Source organism: Rhinolophus hipposideros (genome assembly GCF_964194185.1).
Source record: "Rhinolophus hipposideros genome assembly, chromosome: 21".
In the NCBI taxonomy this organism is placed as follows: Eukaryota; Metazoa; Chordata; class Mammalia; order Chiroptera; family Rhinolophidae; genus Rhinolophus; species Rhinolophus hipposideros.
Window position 1 is genome coordinate 22,148,801 of NC_138067.1, and position 17,341 is coordinate 22,166,141.

The 17,341-nt window shown below is 38.9% G+C and overlaps 1 protein-coding gene across 1 annotated transcript in view; it reads right to left on the reverse strand.

Moving 5' to 3' along the window:
• The window catches only part of GLG1 (golgi glycoprotein 1), a 98,126-nt gene that overhangs the window by 14,890 nt on the left and 65,895 nt on the right, over positions 1-17,341 (reverse strand). The window contains exons 8-17 of the mRNA XM_081030717.1: positions 16,549-16,763; positions 12,639-12,760; positions 11,037-11,138; positions 9,233-9,386; positions 7,416-7,553; positions 5,093-5,179; positions 3,718-3,780; positions 2,857-2,970; positions 1,670-1,758; positions 597-714 (exon numbers count right to left, since the gene is read on the reverse strand). Coding sequence (XP_080886843.1) covers positions 597-714; positions 1,670-1,758; positions 2,857-2,970; positions 3,718-3,780; positions 5,093-5,179; positions 7,416-7,553; positions 9,233-9,386; positions 11,037-11,138; positions 12,639-12,760; positions 16,549-16,763 — 1,202 coding nt within the window. The remainder of the gene's footprint in view (positions 1-596; positions 715-1,669; positions 1,759-2,856; positions 2,971-3,717; positions 3,781-5,092; positions 5,180-7,415; positions 7,554-9,232; positions 9,387-11,036; positions 11,139-12,638; positions 12,761-16,548; positions 16,764-17,341) is intronic.

A 17,341-nucleotide genomic window follows, 5' to 3' on the forward strand; every position in this document is an offset into this window, starting at 1 on the left:
ATGGTGTTTGGTTTTCATTACTAATTTTTGCTTAGACTGAGATGAAATAAGTATGATTCACAATACAAACCATACTAAAAATATTTTTAGCTGTTTTTCTTAACATGGTTTGGGCTTAACCTCCAAGAAGTTTCCCCTTGTCGGGTACACTGTGGCTGATTTCCCAATATCCATTTCACCTCAATGATCAGTCAGCTCGTCAGTGTATGGCACGCCCCTGGACACTGCTGTTGACCAGGGAGTGGGCACAGATCTCCAACTGAGACAATCAAATCGAAGGGAGGATCTTTTTTGCACGCTGAAGATTTATTTTGGGGGAGGTAGCCCAGTTATTGCAGGCAGCAATCATGAGGGAAACTGGCTTTAGGATGAAGCTGGTGCAAGGATAGCAGGGTGAAAAAGGAGAGACCCTTGATCCTTGCAGACACTGCTGATGCAATGATTGTATCGCACGGTTACAGCTACTCTTACTCTGGACTTCCACTCATGTGCGGCAAAAAATATTTTTCTCGTTCAATTGGCCCTCGCCCCTGCCCCGCATTCTAGTCCCTGCCCCGGTGGGTTCTGGGCCGGGAGGCTCTGGCGCGAGGCATTACCATCTCCAACTCCTCCACACGCAGCTGCTTGCGGCACTTCAGGGACACCCTGTGTTCCTTGGCTTCCTGCAGAGTGTCGTTGCGCACGGTGGTGCTCAGGCAGATCACCACGTCCACTCTGCCAAAGAAAGGAGCAGACTGAGACTGGCTGGAGTCACATGAGATCAGACAGCCGAGAGCAGGGCTGCGGCTGCGGCAACACCACCTCCCAGAACGCATGACCCCCTTTACCATGCTTCTGAACGTCCTTCCTGTAAGGCTCACTGTGTTTTTGGAGCTCTAAAAGCAGTACTTTGACTGTATATGTCATAAAAGTCGGGTCACAGCCCTGAATGCTGACTATATTCCTGATTGGCAGGGAGGCCAGAGAGGCGACATGCATTCAAGGACAGTTCAATACTTGTTTTGTTAAAAACGTGACCAGAGAGGAATGCTGCTCTTAACTCTGGACTGTGTCTTTGATGTAGTGTGAAACTCATTTCTGAAAAGTACAGGAACCTGAGCAAAATAGGAACTTGTTATATATGAGAAGAATGTGTTCCAGAAACATGCCTTTGCAAAGAGTGACATGGAAAGATTTGGGCAGCTATGCTATGAGAGCTCATCACTCTCCTCATTTAAGATGTTATTTTAAATGAATAAAGTTTTTGTTTCATCACTAGATTTCTAACTCATTAAAAACCTCTGCTCCTTCCCTGAAGAGATGACATAAGGAGTTATGTTGGGAGCAATTCAGCTAACCTCTTGTATTCACATTGCAACTTGCTCCTCTAAGTACACAACCTGTGTCTGCTTCATCAGTTACATAGCCTGAACCTGGAAAAATTAAAAATGCTCCTTTAGCCTATAGGCTTTTCCATATCAGAACTACCAGTACCAGTTGTGGTTTTTTAGCAGCTATAAAGATGATGTCCAGACAATCTGAGCGTTTGGTCACATAACCAATGGAGTGGCAGCAGACCCCAGGGCTAATACTACCAGACAGCAGAAGGCCGCCTGACATCTTGGCTATTCATTCAGTAGCTAAGAGAGACTTCAGAGAAACAGAATGAAATCAACTGAAAGCTACATACTTCTTCTTTATGTTGGGGCAAAGTTTCAACACATCTTCCTTGCAGGCCATTTTAAACTTGTAAGAGAACCGAAAGTCCTTCATCTGCACCTAAAAATGATGGTGAGAAAGAAGGTCAGAAGCTCTGTGGTAAGTTCTAACCAGCAGTGCTGGGTGACACTGTGTTCACATGGTGTACAGAAGCCTGTTTTCTAGGCCCTGCTTGACTTGCCTTGTCTCTCGCAGGCTTCATGACCTGTCAACCTTCCCATTCCTCCCTCTTCTTCAGGCACACCAGTTCCATGCCATTCCAATTACACACGCATGCTATTCCCTCAGCCAAGTGGCCCCTTTTCTCCCGGATCTCCCCATGGTTTGCTCCGTCACTACCTTGCATTTCTATTCAAATACCTCCTTCTGAAGTCCCTTTTCTCCTTCACCTGTCAGCCCTTCCGTGGCTTTATTTTTCTTCATAGGCCCACCTGAAACTGTATTTACTTGTAAATGTGTTTTGTGTCTTTCTTTTACTAGAACGTAGTCGACAGGGCAGGGTTTGTCTGTTCCACCACTGTCTCCTGGAGCCTGCACTCTGGAGGTCCTCAATACCATTTGTTAAAGGCTATCTGTCCTGAGAAGAGGGCAATTTTACACAGATGCCTGGATTTTGTCCTGGAACGACGTGCTTGCTTTACCAGGAATATTTCTTCAGACTGGTGGTAATTATGAAGAGCATGGTTTAACCTTCTTATTCAAATGCCAGACTTCTGTAGTATGATTTAAAAGAAAAAAAGGCTGAGAGTCCAGTGTATTGATACATATTTGGGCCATTGCAATGAACAGTAACACAAAATAGCAGATCCCACTGTTACTGTACAAGGAAAGGCTAAAATACCTTATCAAAGCAAGTGATGTTCGTGAAGCAGGCAAGGCCCGTTTACCTGTCTCTATCCCCACTGGAGGGCACACTCCCTAAGGAATGCAACCAAGAATAACATAAAGTCTTATGTTATCACTGACTTTCCAGGAGCCTAACAAAGTGTCTGGCCATAGCAGATAAAAAACACATTTCTAAAGAATGCATCAAAATAAGACATATATTTGGGGAAAAAATGACTTTTCACAGGAGGTGCTCTGGTGTTCTGAAAGAGGAAGGGATTCAATAACCACCCAAGCAGCCAAGACAGGAAGAATTTGCCAGGTGTTACTGACCAGCTGGAAATGGGTGACTCCAATGGCACACTTTTCATTCATGTCCTTCTGGTGTTTGTTCTGTATCAGACACTCCATCAGGTCCCCAGAGTCTATCTGGTTATCTGCCACATCCTGGGGAAGACAAAGCACAGTTACCCTTCATCTGTAACAACTAATGAAAAAATCTTGCACCCCAGTCCATGAAAAATGCAACCAAGAATGATTCTAGAGCCTTCGCAAACAAGGTACAAAATATTAAATTATGTCAAAATAAGACTGAGAAACTACAAGGGATAAACATTTGGGGAATAAAATATACACACAAGTCGCCCTGCATGCAGCTCCAACAAGAACATGTACATGCTGTGCTTTTACTCCTTTCCACAGGTGATGCGGGCAGATAACATTGCTTCCTGGTTGTCAGAGCCTCATGATTCTATTACTTTATTCACTTATTGAACAATTTAGATAGTTCAATAAGTGAATAAAGTAATAGAATTCACTCAACACTCAATACTGAAGTACAAGGAGAGAGTTGGAAGGGGAAGACACTATTACTGCTAACAAATGCTGGGCTGATGTATCGGAAACAACTTAGCCATGCTAGTGAGGGCTTCCCACTTCCCTCTTTTCTTATAAAGGGCATCTGAACAATTGTTGCTCACCCTATATCTGGGTACCTACAAAGGATAATCAAATAGAGTTTCCCAGGATGGTGGCACCCCTCTTGATTCTGTTTACATCTTTAACTTCTCAAAGTTGACTATCGCTTAGGAGTAACGTATGCTTCAGACAAAGATGAGTCCAACACACTTGCGGGCCAGAGTCCCAGTAAATTTGGTTCTATTTCTAGTCCTTGTTTCTCCAGACATCACTTACGTGGCAAAAGTTCTGAATTATGGGCTCACAGGCTCTCATCAGCAAGGCTTCTATTTGAATATCCTGTAGAAGATTAAATATATTAATTCTGCCTTAGAAAGAACCAAGGGTAAGAGCATTTTCCTTCTCTGAATCAGTAGCACCTGATGGGCAAATAATCTAATATGTACATTTGGAAACTACTCTAATCTTTAAGTTAGATAACCCCAGCATAGACAGAACTGCACCTCCACTATACTTTGAAAGACAAGTTTTCTAGAAGCAGATGCAGAATTAAGATCAGTGGGGAGAAAAAAACATTTAACAATACTAGAGTATAAAAGCCTTTCAAGTTTTTCCAAAAATCTCAGCAGTTCAAAATGAACATAGGGGTAACTGATCTTTAGTTTCTAAGCTCCTAATCCAGACTGCTGTCCTCTAATCAAATGATGAACCACTGCCTCTGGGGAACAGACACTAAATGCTTTTCAGCAGAGAATAACCCCTGTATAGCACTAGTTGCTGAAGTAACATTTTCCTTTAAAGATTTGCACACCCCAGAATGTCCTCACAAGCCCACAGGGACAATGAGAATGGGAGAGGAGATGACAGAAGATGAAAGATGGGAATAAACTTTTGAAAAATAGAAAGCAAAAGACAAACAAAAAAAAACACAAAAAAACGACTGGCTGAGAAATGTGATTTTATGTACTGCCAATTTTGACAATTCAAATCGTTCTAAAAGACTTATGATAAAAATAAAAAAAGAAGCAATTCCCTGTTTCCCTAATTTCTGCCCCCACAAGCCAATTTTAACATTTTTAGCTGCCTCCTCCTCAGTAATAATGTCTGCATTTCTAAAAAGTATGCCTATGCTTATGAGGTTCTTTTACTTTCATTTTTTAATGTTTTAGTGGGTTTCAGAATGGAACAGGGATAAACACATGTATTCTATCTTCCATGTTTAACTGGATATCTCAGGCTTTTACTTTATTAAACACAAAAACATTACCAAATTACCTAATTGAAAGAGCTAAAGGTAAGAGAATAGGAATGCTTAGGTTATTCTTGAATGTGATTAAAAGATTTAAAGTATAGTTGCTATCTTTTCTTAAAGGAGGAAAAAAGGGGGGAAAAGTTCTAGTCATTGTGATAATTCTAATTTATGACGAAAACCAAAGGGCTAAATGTGTAGAGTGTTTTACTGGAGAAATGAGGAAAGGTGTTCAGGAAGCATCACAACATTCTTCTTTATAAAGCAAACAGATAAAATCTGACGAGGTTTCTTGTGTTTTACAGAGAATCGGTACTTTCAAAGGGTCTAGAAACAGTAGAACCAAGAAGAAAGGAAAGGCTGCTGACAGGACTCCCCTTCTGTGAGCTGCAAACTGCTTACCTCAGATTCTAACTCGGTGAGGTTGCTGACTATATCTCTGCACTCTACAGCCAAGTCATCAAGATGATCCTGAAGGCACTCAAGCTCCTGCAAACAAAAAAGCAATCCCTTGGCATTGGTCAAATTACACAAATGATCAAGGGAAGCTCAGATAACAGTGTCTACTTCCTTTTCAGTGGTCCTCCTCCCTTTTTATTTCTTTTTAAACCAATCTCACTGAACAGAACACTAAAGCTTTATTTGATTTCCCAAACTGGGATAGTTTAAAAGATAATTGATGTAACAAGGTGGTTAAGAGGGTCAAGATGGTACAACAGCCATAGAAATCCTCCAGAAGTCCAACAAGAATCAATGTTCAGGTGTCCTCATTGTCTAAAAATGTTATCTGGCTTTTCATTCCATCAACACCTTGCCATTCCATTTTTCCCGTGTTTTGATAGTCTTTGCCGTCCATTTTAAACCTGTATTTTGATAATGATCATTGGACAACAAATTAACAGTGAAAGACATGGAATATTTTAAGACTCTTTATGGGAAAAGTATGGTGGGACCCAGGATCTTAAACACAGCATAGAGCTGACACTTCCTGCAAGCAAATCTGGATTCCAATCCTACCCCACATACACGGATCCTCTGAGGAAACCTGCAAGACAAGTGAGTACACTAGGGTTTAGGTATCTAAAAACTATCTTGTCTGGGCTTTGGAAACAGCTGGATCTACCTTGTAGCATCAGTCTATTACGATTTCTCTTAGAGATTTCGAGGTTTTTAAGTGTAACATCAGCTCACTTTCCCAAAGCACATCAACAGCTATTTCTCATCAAAGGGCTCTGTTACCAGATCATTTTAACTTGCTGACTATTCTGCAAGAATTTGTTTTGAAATAGAATGGGAAGGGAGGAAAAGGGCTGCAGAAATCGTACAACCCTAAAGGAAAATGCATAAACCTTTCGGGAGTAAGATAAATGGCTAAGGGCAAAATCCCATTCACAGAATCTTTTCTTAACTTTAGCTTCCCAGCGATGGGCTGCACTGTAGTACAGCTTCCTCAGTGCTACTTTACAGGGGGCATGAAAGGAAACTGTTTCCTAGGATTTTGTATGACCATATCCCTTGTTTCATTCAGAGAGACAGCAGAAGGCAGCACAATAGGCATTTTCTAACAATAAACTCAACAGAACTGCAGCAGGTCCAGGAAGGGAACTGCTGAAAATGGTATTTTCAGGCCCAATAGATATGTGTAGGCAGCCATATTGTTTCTTAAAAATATCCAATTCTTGCACATGTCACTTTTTAATAGTTTAATCCCAGAGGGTGCTTTGGAATAGTACAAATGGAAGCTGGAAACCTGGGTTCATGCCTTGTTCTAGTACTAATGGGCCTTTAAAGAAGCAGGTTGGTTTCCTGCCTTAAAATAGAAGCCAAGCTACTCTCCTACTTAATTTGATAGAACGTCTTCTTCTTCTCCTCCTCCTTGTCCCCTCACCCCTCCTTTAAAAAAAAAAAACAAAAACAACAAAAATAGGCACAAAATCCTAAGGAACCATTCATGGCATGCATGTAATTCTTGGAGGCTGCCCCTTCTCTACACTCTCCTATATGGAGAGGTTATAATATAATGGAACAAATGCCTGGCTAGCATTAGACCTGAGTTTTAGGTAAGGAAGTCAATACACTTCACTTCTCTGAGCCTCAGTTTTGTCAATTATGAGAAGGAAAAAATCATTCCATTCCTGCATATCCTACAGGACTGTTGTAGGGCCTGCACACTGCCCACGCACACCAGTATTTATACATATATATACACGTATATATATATGTATATATATATGTGTATATGTATACCCTGCCTTCCCTCAGAAGGGCTTAATGTGGCTTATAAAAGTGAGAAAAGAAAAAGGCAAGATAAAATGAATTAAAAATGAGTAAAAAAGAGGAAAGAAAAGGAAAACATGTTAAAGAAAGTGGGATGGAGTCAGTAGTAGTAAGTTAGTACACAAAATGCCTACCATAAGATCTTACATACTTGCTACAGGCAGGCCATGCCTTTGGCTCTAGGCTTTCCAAGAGGTAACACAAAGAGGGAAAATGATCAATTACAAAATACAGTAACCATAATATAAAAACAAACTAACTGCTTAGGAAAAGCACAATTATTCCTGATATAGAGACCAAAGAGAAAAATTTCCTGAGGATTTCTTATGGAGAAAACATCAAATAATATAACAAATCATGTCTGTGAAGTAAACAGAGATGGATTTTATGGGGTTTGTACTTTATTATTATAATCACTATCAGATAAACAGGTAGTTATGCCACCTACCTGTCCAGACTCTGTTTTTTCACTGCACCACTTCCCCAGATCAATCAGGCACTTATCCTGGAGGGCAGGATCCAGCTTAACATCCATGGCACGTTGGTGGAGGATCCTTTGGACTTCAGCTCGGCACTCCCGTGACAGCTACATGAGAAAGAACAAGCAAAATACTTTCAAGGTACCAAAGCCCAAACAAAAGCCACTAAATAATGTCAGGAAACTAACAAATAACTCTATACCTTGAGTCTCTTCCAGAATAAGAATTAAATGTTCTAGGAAGGCTTCTAAAAACCCAAGACTCTTGGAATGAGATTATACACTTGGCATATTCTAATATATTATATGAAACAACATCCTTTTCTCAGGGTATCGTGAAAAAGTGAACTGCCTTTGTTCAGATTAGGTTAGAGGGTTTTTTGTTCAGCAAAATTAATTTGCTACTACTCCATGAATGTAGAGTACAATGCTGGGTCCAATTTTAGACCCAGAATACACACAAATCAGGAGAACTGAGTTCAAATTTACCTAAACTCAGAACAAGCAAGCAACAGTAGAAGCAACAGTTACCATAAGTTAGAACCAGACTCTTCTAGAGGGTTAGAGAGAATTATCAGAGGGTGAAACAGATGAAAACTAACATTTTTGGAATGGTTATGAGAAAGCTGTCATTGACAGGTACAGTTAATCTCTCTTCCTGAAAGGACCCACACACCTGAGGTAGGGGAAAGAGAATGGAGAGTAACTGCCTAATGGGCATGGGGTTTCCTTCTGGGGACATGGAAATGTTTTGAGAAGACAGAGGTGGTGGTTGCACAACTTTGTCAATGTACTAAATGCCACTGAATTTTTCTCTTTCAGATGGTTAATTTTATGTTATATGAATTTCACCTTAATTTTTAAAAGAAGTATATTTTTAAAAAAGACAGATTCTAACTCTTTCTTCATTTATAAGACAAGGAACTTCCTACTGTAGTGACTACCAAAATGCCAAGATTTAGGAGCTCCGTGATTAATGAGAGACTCAGCATATGAAGAAAAAAGTAAAATAAGTTCCTGTACTTTCTTACATAGTAGTATAAAAACTGGGTTAAGACTGCAGTAACTGAAGTATGACATTTCTTTATATCTGGGTCTCCTCATTCTGAATACTAAACTTAAACAGACTTTTGCATTAAGCTCGGAGGGCCATTTGTTAAGACACATGTGGAATAATACCATCTCTATTTTCTGTGGCAAATGCAGGACTGAAATGCAATCGAATGCCTTAAAAAGGCCATCCTGGAGAGCAAGCAGCATGTCGGCATGGCAGCAGAAGGCAGTAAAAGTTGCCTGAGAGCCAAGTGCACACAAATATCCCAGAAAGAGGTGGCAATCAGGGCAGACAAATACCAAGAGGTTTCTGCTCCAACTAGTGTACTGTGAGCGAGGCCTCATTAACGGAGGCATGATGTGTTCTGCTGCCAAGGGCAGAAGCCTAAAAACCATTTGTATCCTGGCTAAGAGCTTCTAATGGATTTTTAAAGCTAAATAAAGTTAGGGCAACAGAATTTAATTGTCTATTTGTGAGTTAGATTTCGGTAATTTAAAGAAAAAACGGGAAATGTCCTGACTCACTTTGTTAAAAACATAAAATCAGAAGGAAAGAAGCCGGTAGAACAACTCTATGTACACTCACTGAATGAAGAAGTTTCTAGTAGTGCAGCAACCCTTCCCCACCAGATATACTAAGTTTTCCTAGGATGACAGAAATTGGAACAGTATATAGCAAATTAATGAAAAAACCAATGATGGGAAGAAGAAATGAAGTCAACAGTGACACATACCCTCCTGCCCTGTTCCTCAGTGCGGTAGGCATGTCTATATAAGCAAGAGAACACAGCTCCGGGAGGTATAAGTTCACTGGTTTCATTCCAACCGTGGGTGTGGCAAAGACGAGATGCATCTCCCTGGCACTTGCGGTATAAGACAGGGTCCAGCCTGTAAGGTTAAGAGTTAAAGGATAACCATTCTTACTACACTTTTCCTTCTAATACACGCTAAGGGTTTTTACAAGGTTCTTGCTGGTGTAACAGACTGACAATCACCTCCAGGGCAGTGGAGACAGCAGGTAAGCAAAAATGTATTCCTGAATTTGTTCTTCATGAACACACAGTAGCCAATCTGTAGAAGTTTGTTAACCTTAATATGGAAGATTTAAGTTCTACCTCAAAGATGTTTTCTTGGCTATGTAAGGCACACATTACAGTAAGAGACCCAACACTAAATGTCCTGGCGAAAATGAGAAGACAAGGGTTGTAGCAATCAGAAGCAATCACTCAATATTTTTTACTCAATACTTTCTTCAAAGTATGAATGAAATTCAACCTTATCTGATATACTAGATTCAATAAGATCAGGAAATGTCAAGATAAACAGAATCTCCCATTCACTTCCTTTCTAGTAAAACCATTCCTCGTCTTTTTCCCATGCAAGGTAAGGCAATTATAATTTTAGTTTACCTGAATATGCTTGTTGAGTAAAAAAAAATTGACATTCAACTTTGACTCTGGAGACAGTGGATAAAGCAATGAACCTGTTGCTTCTTCAAATTAGACCAATGATGCTTAATTGTGTCCACGTCATAATGTCAGTTTGGGGGGAGGGCTACTTAATGGGAGAGAGAGGCTAATATTTAGAGCAGTTTTTAATCCTGTGAAGCATCTTTTGATCATGGCTGAGGAATTACAGAAGAGGAAAAATATGATTTTGTTAAGGTAATAAAGTCAGTAACCTCTTTGTTATTCTGTTTAGATGGCCTGAGTACGCATGGGGAAATTCCCACTCAGCTTTTTGTAGTCTTTTCCAGAGCAAATTTGAGGGGACAGAAACAGAAACACATTGACTCTTTAGGTAATCTTTCTGGTCAAGTACGAGGATAAAACCTGTATTAATCACCAGAAAAAGTTAATGACCGAAGAGTAGTGGCTTAAATAACCGAATGAGGGAGAAGCTCAACTTGGGAAGCAGGAGGAGCAGCCTAACCTGGTACTGGGTGCTTTGGAGGTGGGAAGGGAAAAATGACATGAAAGAAGAGGGGATTGCAGCCAATAATTATATTGATTCTACCGGTAACAGATCCTTGTCCTATTTTATCTCCCCCCACCCCCATGTTTTTGCTAACAGGATGAGAAGAGAATCACGTTGTCACTTACTGATAAGAGCCTCTTAAAATAGAATAAATTCAGTAATTTTGAATAGTTAAAGAAATAAAAGCAAATTTCTACACCCAGTGCCAATCAATAAAAATAAAAATGCACTATTATCTTCTTACAGACATATCTAAAAATGCTTATTCTGACCCAAAGGTGCAAAATTCTTTCTAGAAAGGTATTTGTGGTATCAGAAACATTTGACCCTGACTTCCAAAGTAGCAGTGCATGGGGACACTTGGGGACAGACCTGCAGGGGCTGCCTCTGCTTTTAGATACTGTTCTGAAAGCAAGAAAGAGGTTTCCCAGGGGATTGCAGTACGTCAGCTATTCTAGAACTTAACAAATTCCTGCTGGTTATTTCAAAAAATATAAGGGATACTGACTATACAGGAGAACAGGTGGAGGCTTACACTTACTCCGCCTTCAAAACACTCACTTCCAATCTCTGGAGATGAAATACTGTAGCTCTAACAGACGGTGTTCACAGTCTTCTACCATCTTCTCTGTGTATAAATGTTCCATCAGGCATGAGAGGATCCTGGGCATGAAACAGGGGAAATGGTAACAAGAGATAGAAGAGTTCTGACCACATGTTCAGAATTCGCACATCAGTATTTCTTTGGTCTGTAGAAAAAGTCATTTAGCTATTTTCCTAGGGCAGTCAGGGACTTATTTTTCTGAGAATCACTCAAATTAACTCACCCTGTCAATGATTAGGCCTTCTATCAACTTCAGAGCCACTTATCACTTAGGACTCAGCTTGCACAAGATCTGTGTGTAGCTGCTTTATTTTTAACTATTTATTATGAAAATTTTCCAAAACAAACAAAAGGAAAGAATCATGTGCCATCCACTTTCCCTTCCCATAGCTTTATCAGCCTATGGCCAAGGTTGTGTTAACTTTATACCCCCTTGTGATATTTTGAAGCAAATCCCAGATACCACATTATCATTTCGTTCTAAGTACTTAAGCATATTTCTCTATACTATGAGAATGTAGCACCATTATCTACCGAAATAAATTAATTTTTAAAAATCCATATTATGTAATATCCTGTCAATTTTCAAAATTTTCCAAGTATCTCATGCCTTTTTACATGTTTGTTCAAATCAGGACCCAGAAAAAGGTCCACACATTGCATTTAATTGATAGTATCTTAAATCTATTTTAATCTGCAGCAGTTCCCTTCGTCCTCCCTATCTGTTGCCCCCTTTACAGTTGATGCAGTTATTTTTATATTGGTAAATATACTTGATTAGTCTTAAGTGTGCTTGCCTATCTTCTCCACCCACACGAAAAACTTTTTAGGAAGAATACCTTTCTGTAATCTCCTACCATAGCATGAACAGCAGGAGTGTATGTATAGCAGAATGATGATAAACATGGACTGCATTCATTTTATAGTTGCATACTGCCAGCTGTAGGCTGTAAAGATTTTTGCAGAACAGGAAACCTGTTCTTTCCTGCAGTCTAGTTTTAAGAGCTGTTATCATATCATACGGAATAAAACTCATGCATGAGATTCAAATACTTCATTATAGCATCTTATAGCTTTCCCAGATCTTGGATGCAGCTTCAGAGTTCATTTTGTCCATGATTACCCCTTCCAACCACCACATTTTGTTTTGTATTTCAATTATAATTAATTACTCTCTAATGATTATCAAGTAGCCAATGTATATGAGTCAATATAGAAACAGGATGAGAAGTATGGAGCCACAGCATGTTGTCACTTTACCCTGAGAGTTTCTCTCTCTCAGTTTTATTTGCCCATTACATGGAATTACTCAGTGACCTAATGTACAGGCCCGTTATACGCTCAGTCCCTGTCAACAAACATCATCACAATGCTGGATGTAGGTATCTCTACATCACGGAGGAGGCAGAGCCAAAGTCTCAACTCCCATTCTAGTTTTAACAGAAGTTGGTACGTGTTACTTTAACGAGATTCCAGTAAAGACGTTGAGGGAATGTTCCCTATGCTGCACTGCCAAATAAAATACAATATGGATAAATACCACAAACAAGATAACCTACATTGGGTCTCCGGATCTTATGTGTTTGCAGGCTGTCTGTATTACAGATTCACAAGCTTCATTCAAAGCTCTATCAATGCGGTAATCTGCACCAGGGTCAGTCTCCTGAATCAGTGTTTGAAGCTGGATTAAAAAAACATTAAGAAGGAAGAAAGTCAATTGTATATCAGGGAAGAACAATGTCATCTCTTCATACAGTCACTCAGTCTGGTATATCACAGTGTACTCTTAACAAGGTACTACAAGTGCCACTGGCCAAGCTCAAGGTCTCTTGACAAATACTTTCCAACTGGTTTCTCTACCTCGATGGCAAGTTTTTCTGTTTAAGCCACTGTGGGGATTACTTGCCTACCAGTCTGAATCATCCCTGAACATTTGCAAAACAAAAGGTCTTTATAATATAAAGGCTGTCTCTTTCCTCATATCCGCCTACATATTAATCAGATTACTAAATCTGACACTGAAGGCCAAGCAAGAATTGAGTGGAGAAGCTTACATGGAACACATTTTCAGTTTAAAGATCTAATTTGGTTATAAGAATCTAGAATTTAAATTTCACTGTAGACACTGGCATTAAAACAAGCATACTCTGCTTTTTTAAAAACAGATGTGAGATTTCATTTAACTTGCAAGAAATATTAATTACAAAAAATAAGAATACTTATAATTTCCTATTTTCCCTCAACCATCTTTTATACAACCAAAAGGTAAATCAGACCTTACTCATTATAATCATACAGAAAAATACTTGTCATTGTGCAGTTGAAAATGAGAATATAGTCTGTTAACATTTACTTCTGCTTGATCCATCCTTTGTCAGGAAATAAAGCATGAGATGTGCCTGAGATTCTTTTTTCCTGTCTTTGAGGAAAAAGCAGTTGGGGCACAGAGAAAAAAGCTCTAAATTAAGGATCAGAAGATCTGAGTTCTATTAATAGTTCTGACTCTGCCAGATATTAGCTTTGAGAATATGGGCAAGTTGATTAAGCTCTAAGTTCCAGTTTCCTTAAATGCAGAGGATTATAAGAATACATAGGAGAAGGCTGTGTAAACTGAAAATCATTTTACAGATGTAAAAGATCATTATTACTACAGATCGGTAGCAGGCGGTGTTTTGGGGTGGGAATCTGAAACAACTGAAAGCAAATTTGAAAACTACAATCCTCTGGTTTGGATTCCTTTTTTTCCAAGTTGAAGAACTGGAGCACTTTTTGTGTCAAAGACACAGGTAGCCTCTGTAGGAGCTTTCTCTGATTCTCATACATTTGACCTACAATCCTTCAGGGGCTCATACTGGCCTCATCACATATTTCTCAGAGAACACAGATCAAAAGGAAATGAAGAAAGAAAACCCTATTCTGTCTATTCTAAAAGAAGTCAATATCAAGATGAGAGAAATATGAAAGATTTCCCAGTATTCTGGGATGGAAGTTATTTATATCAGTTCTTGGTGGCAATTTGGAGAAGCTACAAAATGCTGTGGTTAGTTGGTAGGAAGGTTACTGTCAAAGGATTATCGATTTTAGTAATGATGCTTGTTGACAAAGACCAAAATATTTACATCTTTTTCATGGGAATCTGAAAGTCTCTGCAAAAACTGTATCAGTTAAATATCCACGACTGACAGGCAAACGTTGAGAATTCATAATGAATGCACCAGATTGCAGCTAATAAAGACAGGCAATGAATGCCCTGTAGACTCTATTAGGCTAACGGCTCAAGGGGTCATTGCCACTCTGGAATCTGGTGATAACAGGAAATAAACACTACGAACGGAAACTGCTACATGATTATACATCTATTCTGGCCCCTGACTGCTTAGGAAAAACCTGGGGAAAGGCTTCTGAGAAATGATTAGTCCAGAGATTAGACTGGGCAGTCAGTAGTCATCTGGGAGAGATTGGGCCCAGACTCGTTCAGCTATACTCAAGGAAATTTATTAAGTTCACGGTTATGGTGCATTTGGAAAAGTATGTACTCACTAAGATAATATTTACTTTTACGCCTTACCGTTTACTATTTGTTGAGAGATCAGTAAATCAAAGCACGACAAACAGCGAATAGGAAAATTAATGGTCAACCACAGGCAGGTATGGAAACCTACCGTTATCAAGGAAGAAAACTTTGGAAAAGAAAGAAATAAACCCACTCAAATAATTTTAAAACATTCCTCCATTTGACTGAGGATGGATAATGTAGTAGAAGGCTAAGGACAATTTTTTTCCTTTGGATCATTTATTCCTTCAATTCCTAAAAACCATGGCTCCATAAAAACCCAAATAAAGTGTTTGTTTCCCACTTCCCTAAACTTAATGTGGTTAAAACTACATATGTCACTATTTGAGGTTTAGCATCTAGGTTTGGAAAGCATTTTTATTCTGGGCACAAAGGACGAGGTGGGCGGTACATATTTCTCTTTCAAGTTGAGTCACTAGTTCTTTTAACAAGCTAAATTTCAAAAAGCTCTGGAGGTTAACTAGAGCCTCATAATAAAGTCAAACCATTTTTTTTTCTTTTTTCTGTACCCCTTAGTACAAGTGTAGCGTAATTTAAAAAATATATGTATAATATGTAAATAAATAAATAAATATATATACTCCCTCCCCTTTCCATGAACATTAAGGATGAAATGCAAACATAGGATGTCTTGATTAATTCTTGGTCTGGGGCCCAGGCACATATATTGTCACAGAGGTTTCCCAGGATAATCATCAGCAAGGACTGCTCCGGAAGAACTACACCCAGAAGCCTTCTGTCTAGGTAGGCTTGGTATTTTGGAGAAGAAGCTACATTTTTCTATTTTTCCCACCATGGGTCAGAGTAATAGAACCTAAGATGAAACTTTACTCCACATCAAAATTCTATGTAAATTTTGTATTTCAGGCTGTAAGATTCTGATTTTCCATGATTAGCAGGAAAATAAAATTTTAGTAATATTCAATTTTTGATAAAAACACCAACAACATAATAAAAAGACTAATGAATTGCGGTTTGCTAGTTTCCCTGAGGAGAGAGCCTAAACTTTCTAATTTAGGTTATAAAGTTAAATTGTATCTTTTGTGCTTCCTAAAGGAAGGTATAGGAAAGTACAAGTACATTGTACAGGGTCCCACTGTTGCATTTGGTATTGTAAATTGTTCAGACTCTTATTCAGTAAAATATGGACAATGGTCATGAAAGAGAGGCATTATACCTTTAATATTTTGTTAACTTTATACTATGTACCTGCTCTGTAGTTATTCAACTGTTTATGAACCCTGGTCAAGAATAACTTTATCTTTTCAAGCAAAGTATGCTAATATTTTCCAACTATTTTTATAGAACTGACTGTAGAGTTTGGAGGTAGAGGAAGAAAGACCCTTCCATGCATAGTTGCCCTAGTCTAACAAGAAAAGATGGCGCGATTTTGAAAACGACATGCTTTCTTGATCCCTTCAGGCCTGGAATTCATGCCATGTTGCACATTAGTAATAAAAAAGAAACTAAGAAAATTTCTATTAATTTTAGCTCTCTTTCAGCCTCAACTCAATCAAACCTAATGGGCAAGTTCTCTTTTGGTGGAGGACCTTTTTTGATTCACGAGAACTTGGTTTGCCTTGATTCTGAGTTGAGTAAATCCAATCTATCGTTACCTTTAAAAAAAAATATTCCAGCAAACAATGCATTTTATCTATTTCTTTAAGTATATAGCTTTTTTTTATTGATTCTGAGCTCAAACTTCTGCTTTGCTGCAGAATCCATACTTTTACTGTTACGTGCCTGAAGAAACAATATTCCATGTCTGGTTTTTAGTACCTAATATTCACTGTGATGTCACAAATGTCCAGAAAAGGTAAGGTGGGACAGTGTCAGGAAGACGCTCCTTAGCTGATAAACTGTGATATTCAAAATGGCAGAACATTTTTCCTTACCGCCTGCTGGCAGTTCATTCCAAGGTTCCCTTTCTCTCCCCGAACTACTTTCATCAGACAATGCAGGGTTCGCCCTTTTCGATGTAATCCAGAACAGTGGTGTTCAATCTCCCCCCGACAGCTCAGGATGATCTCAGGGCTCAAAGAAAAATCTTCCATCAACATGCGTCGGTAATCTAACATCTCCCCCTGGCACTCACTGCTCACTTGTCGGCCTAAGGTAGGATTTAAATCATAACGTTATGGTGAGCATTAGGATCAGATACCACCACATATTAAAGGTACATGTTTTTTCCCTAGAATATAATATACCAGTTACACTATTATCTACACTGAAAAGCTTAGAATTTAGCAAAAGCTTCATCAGCATAAAATGAGTTTAAGACTCCAGAGACTAGGGTTTACCTTGTCAGTGTTTTGCATTATACAGATTTTACACTACTGAATAATGCAAATGTTTTGTCAATGAAAATCTCATCAATAGGATAACTATTTGGGTAAAAAAAAAAAAATCCCTACTGGCCTAGGAGGTTAAAGCTTATGGAAAAGATTACACTTCAGATATTCACGACAGAGCCCTACCTTCCTTGAGCTGTAAATGCCAAATGGGAAAGCTTAAGAAATGTTTTAAAAAACAGCTTTACTGACGTACAATTGACATATAATAAACGATACTTTTAAAACATATAATTGAATAAGTTTGACATATGTACACAATGGTAAAACCATCACCACAGTCAAGATACTGAACATATATCAACTAACTCCAAAAGTTTCCTTATGCTCCTTTAGA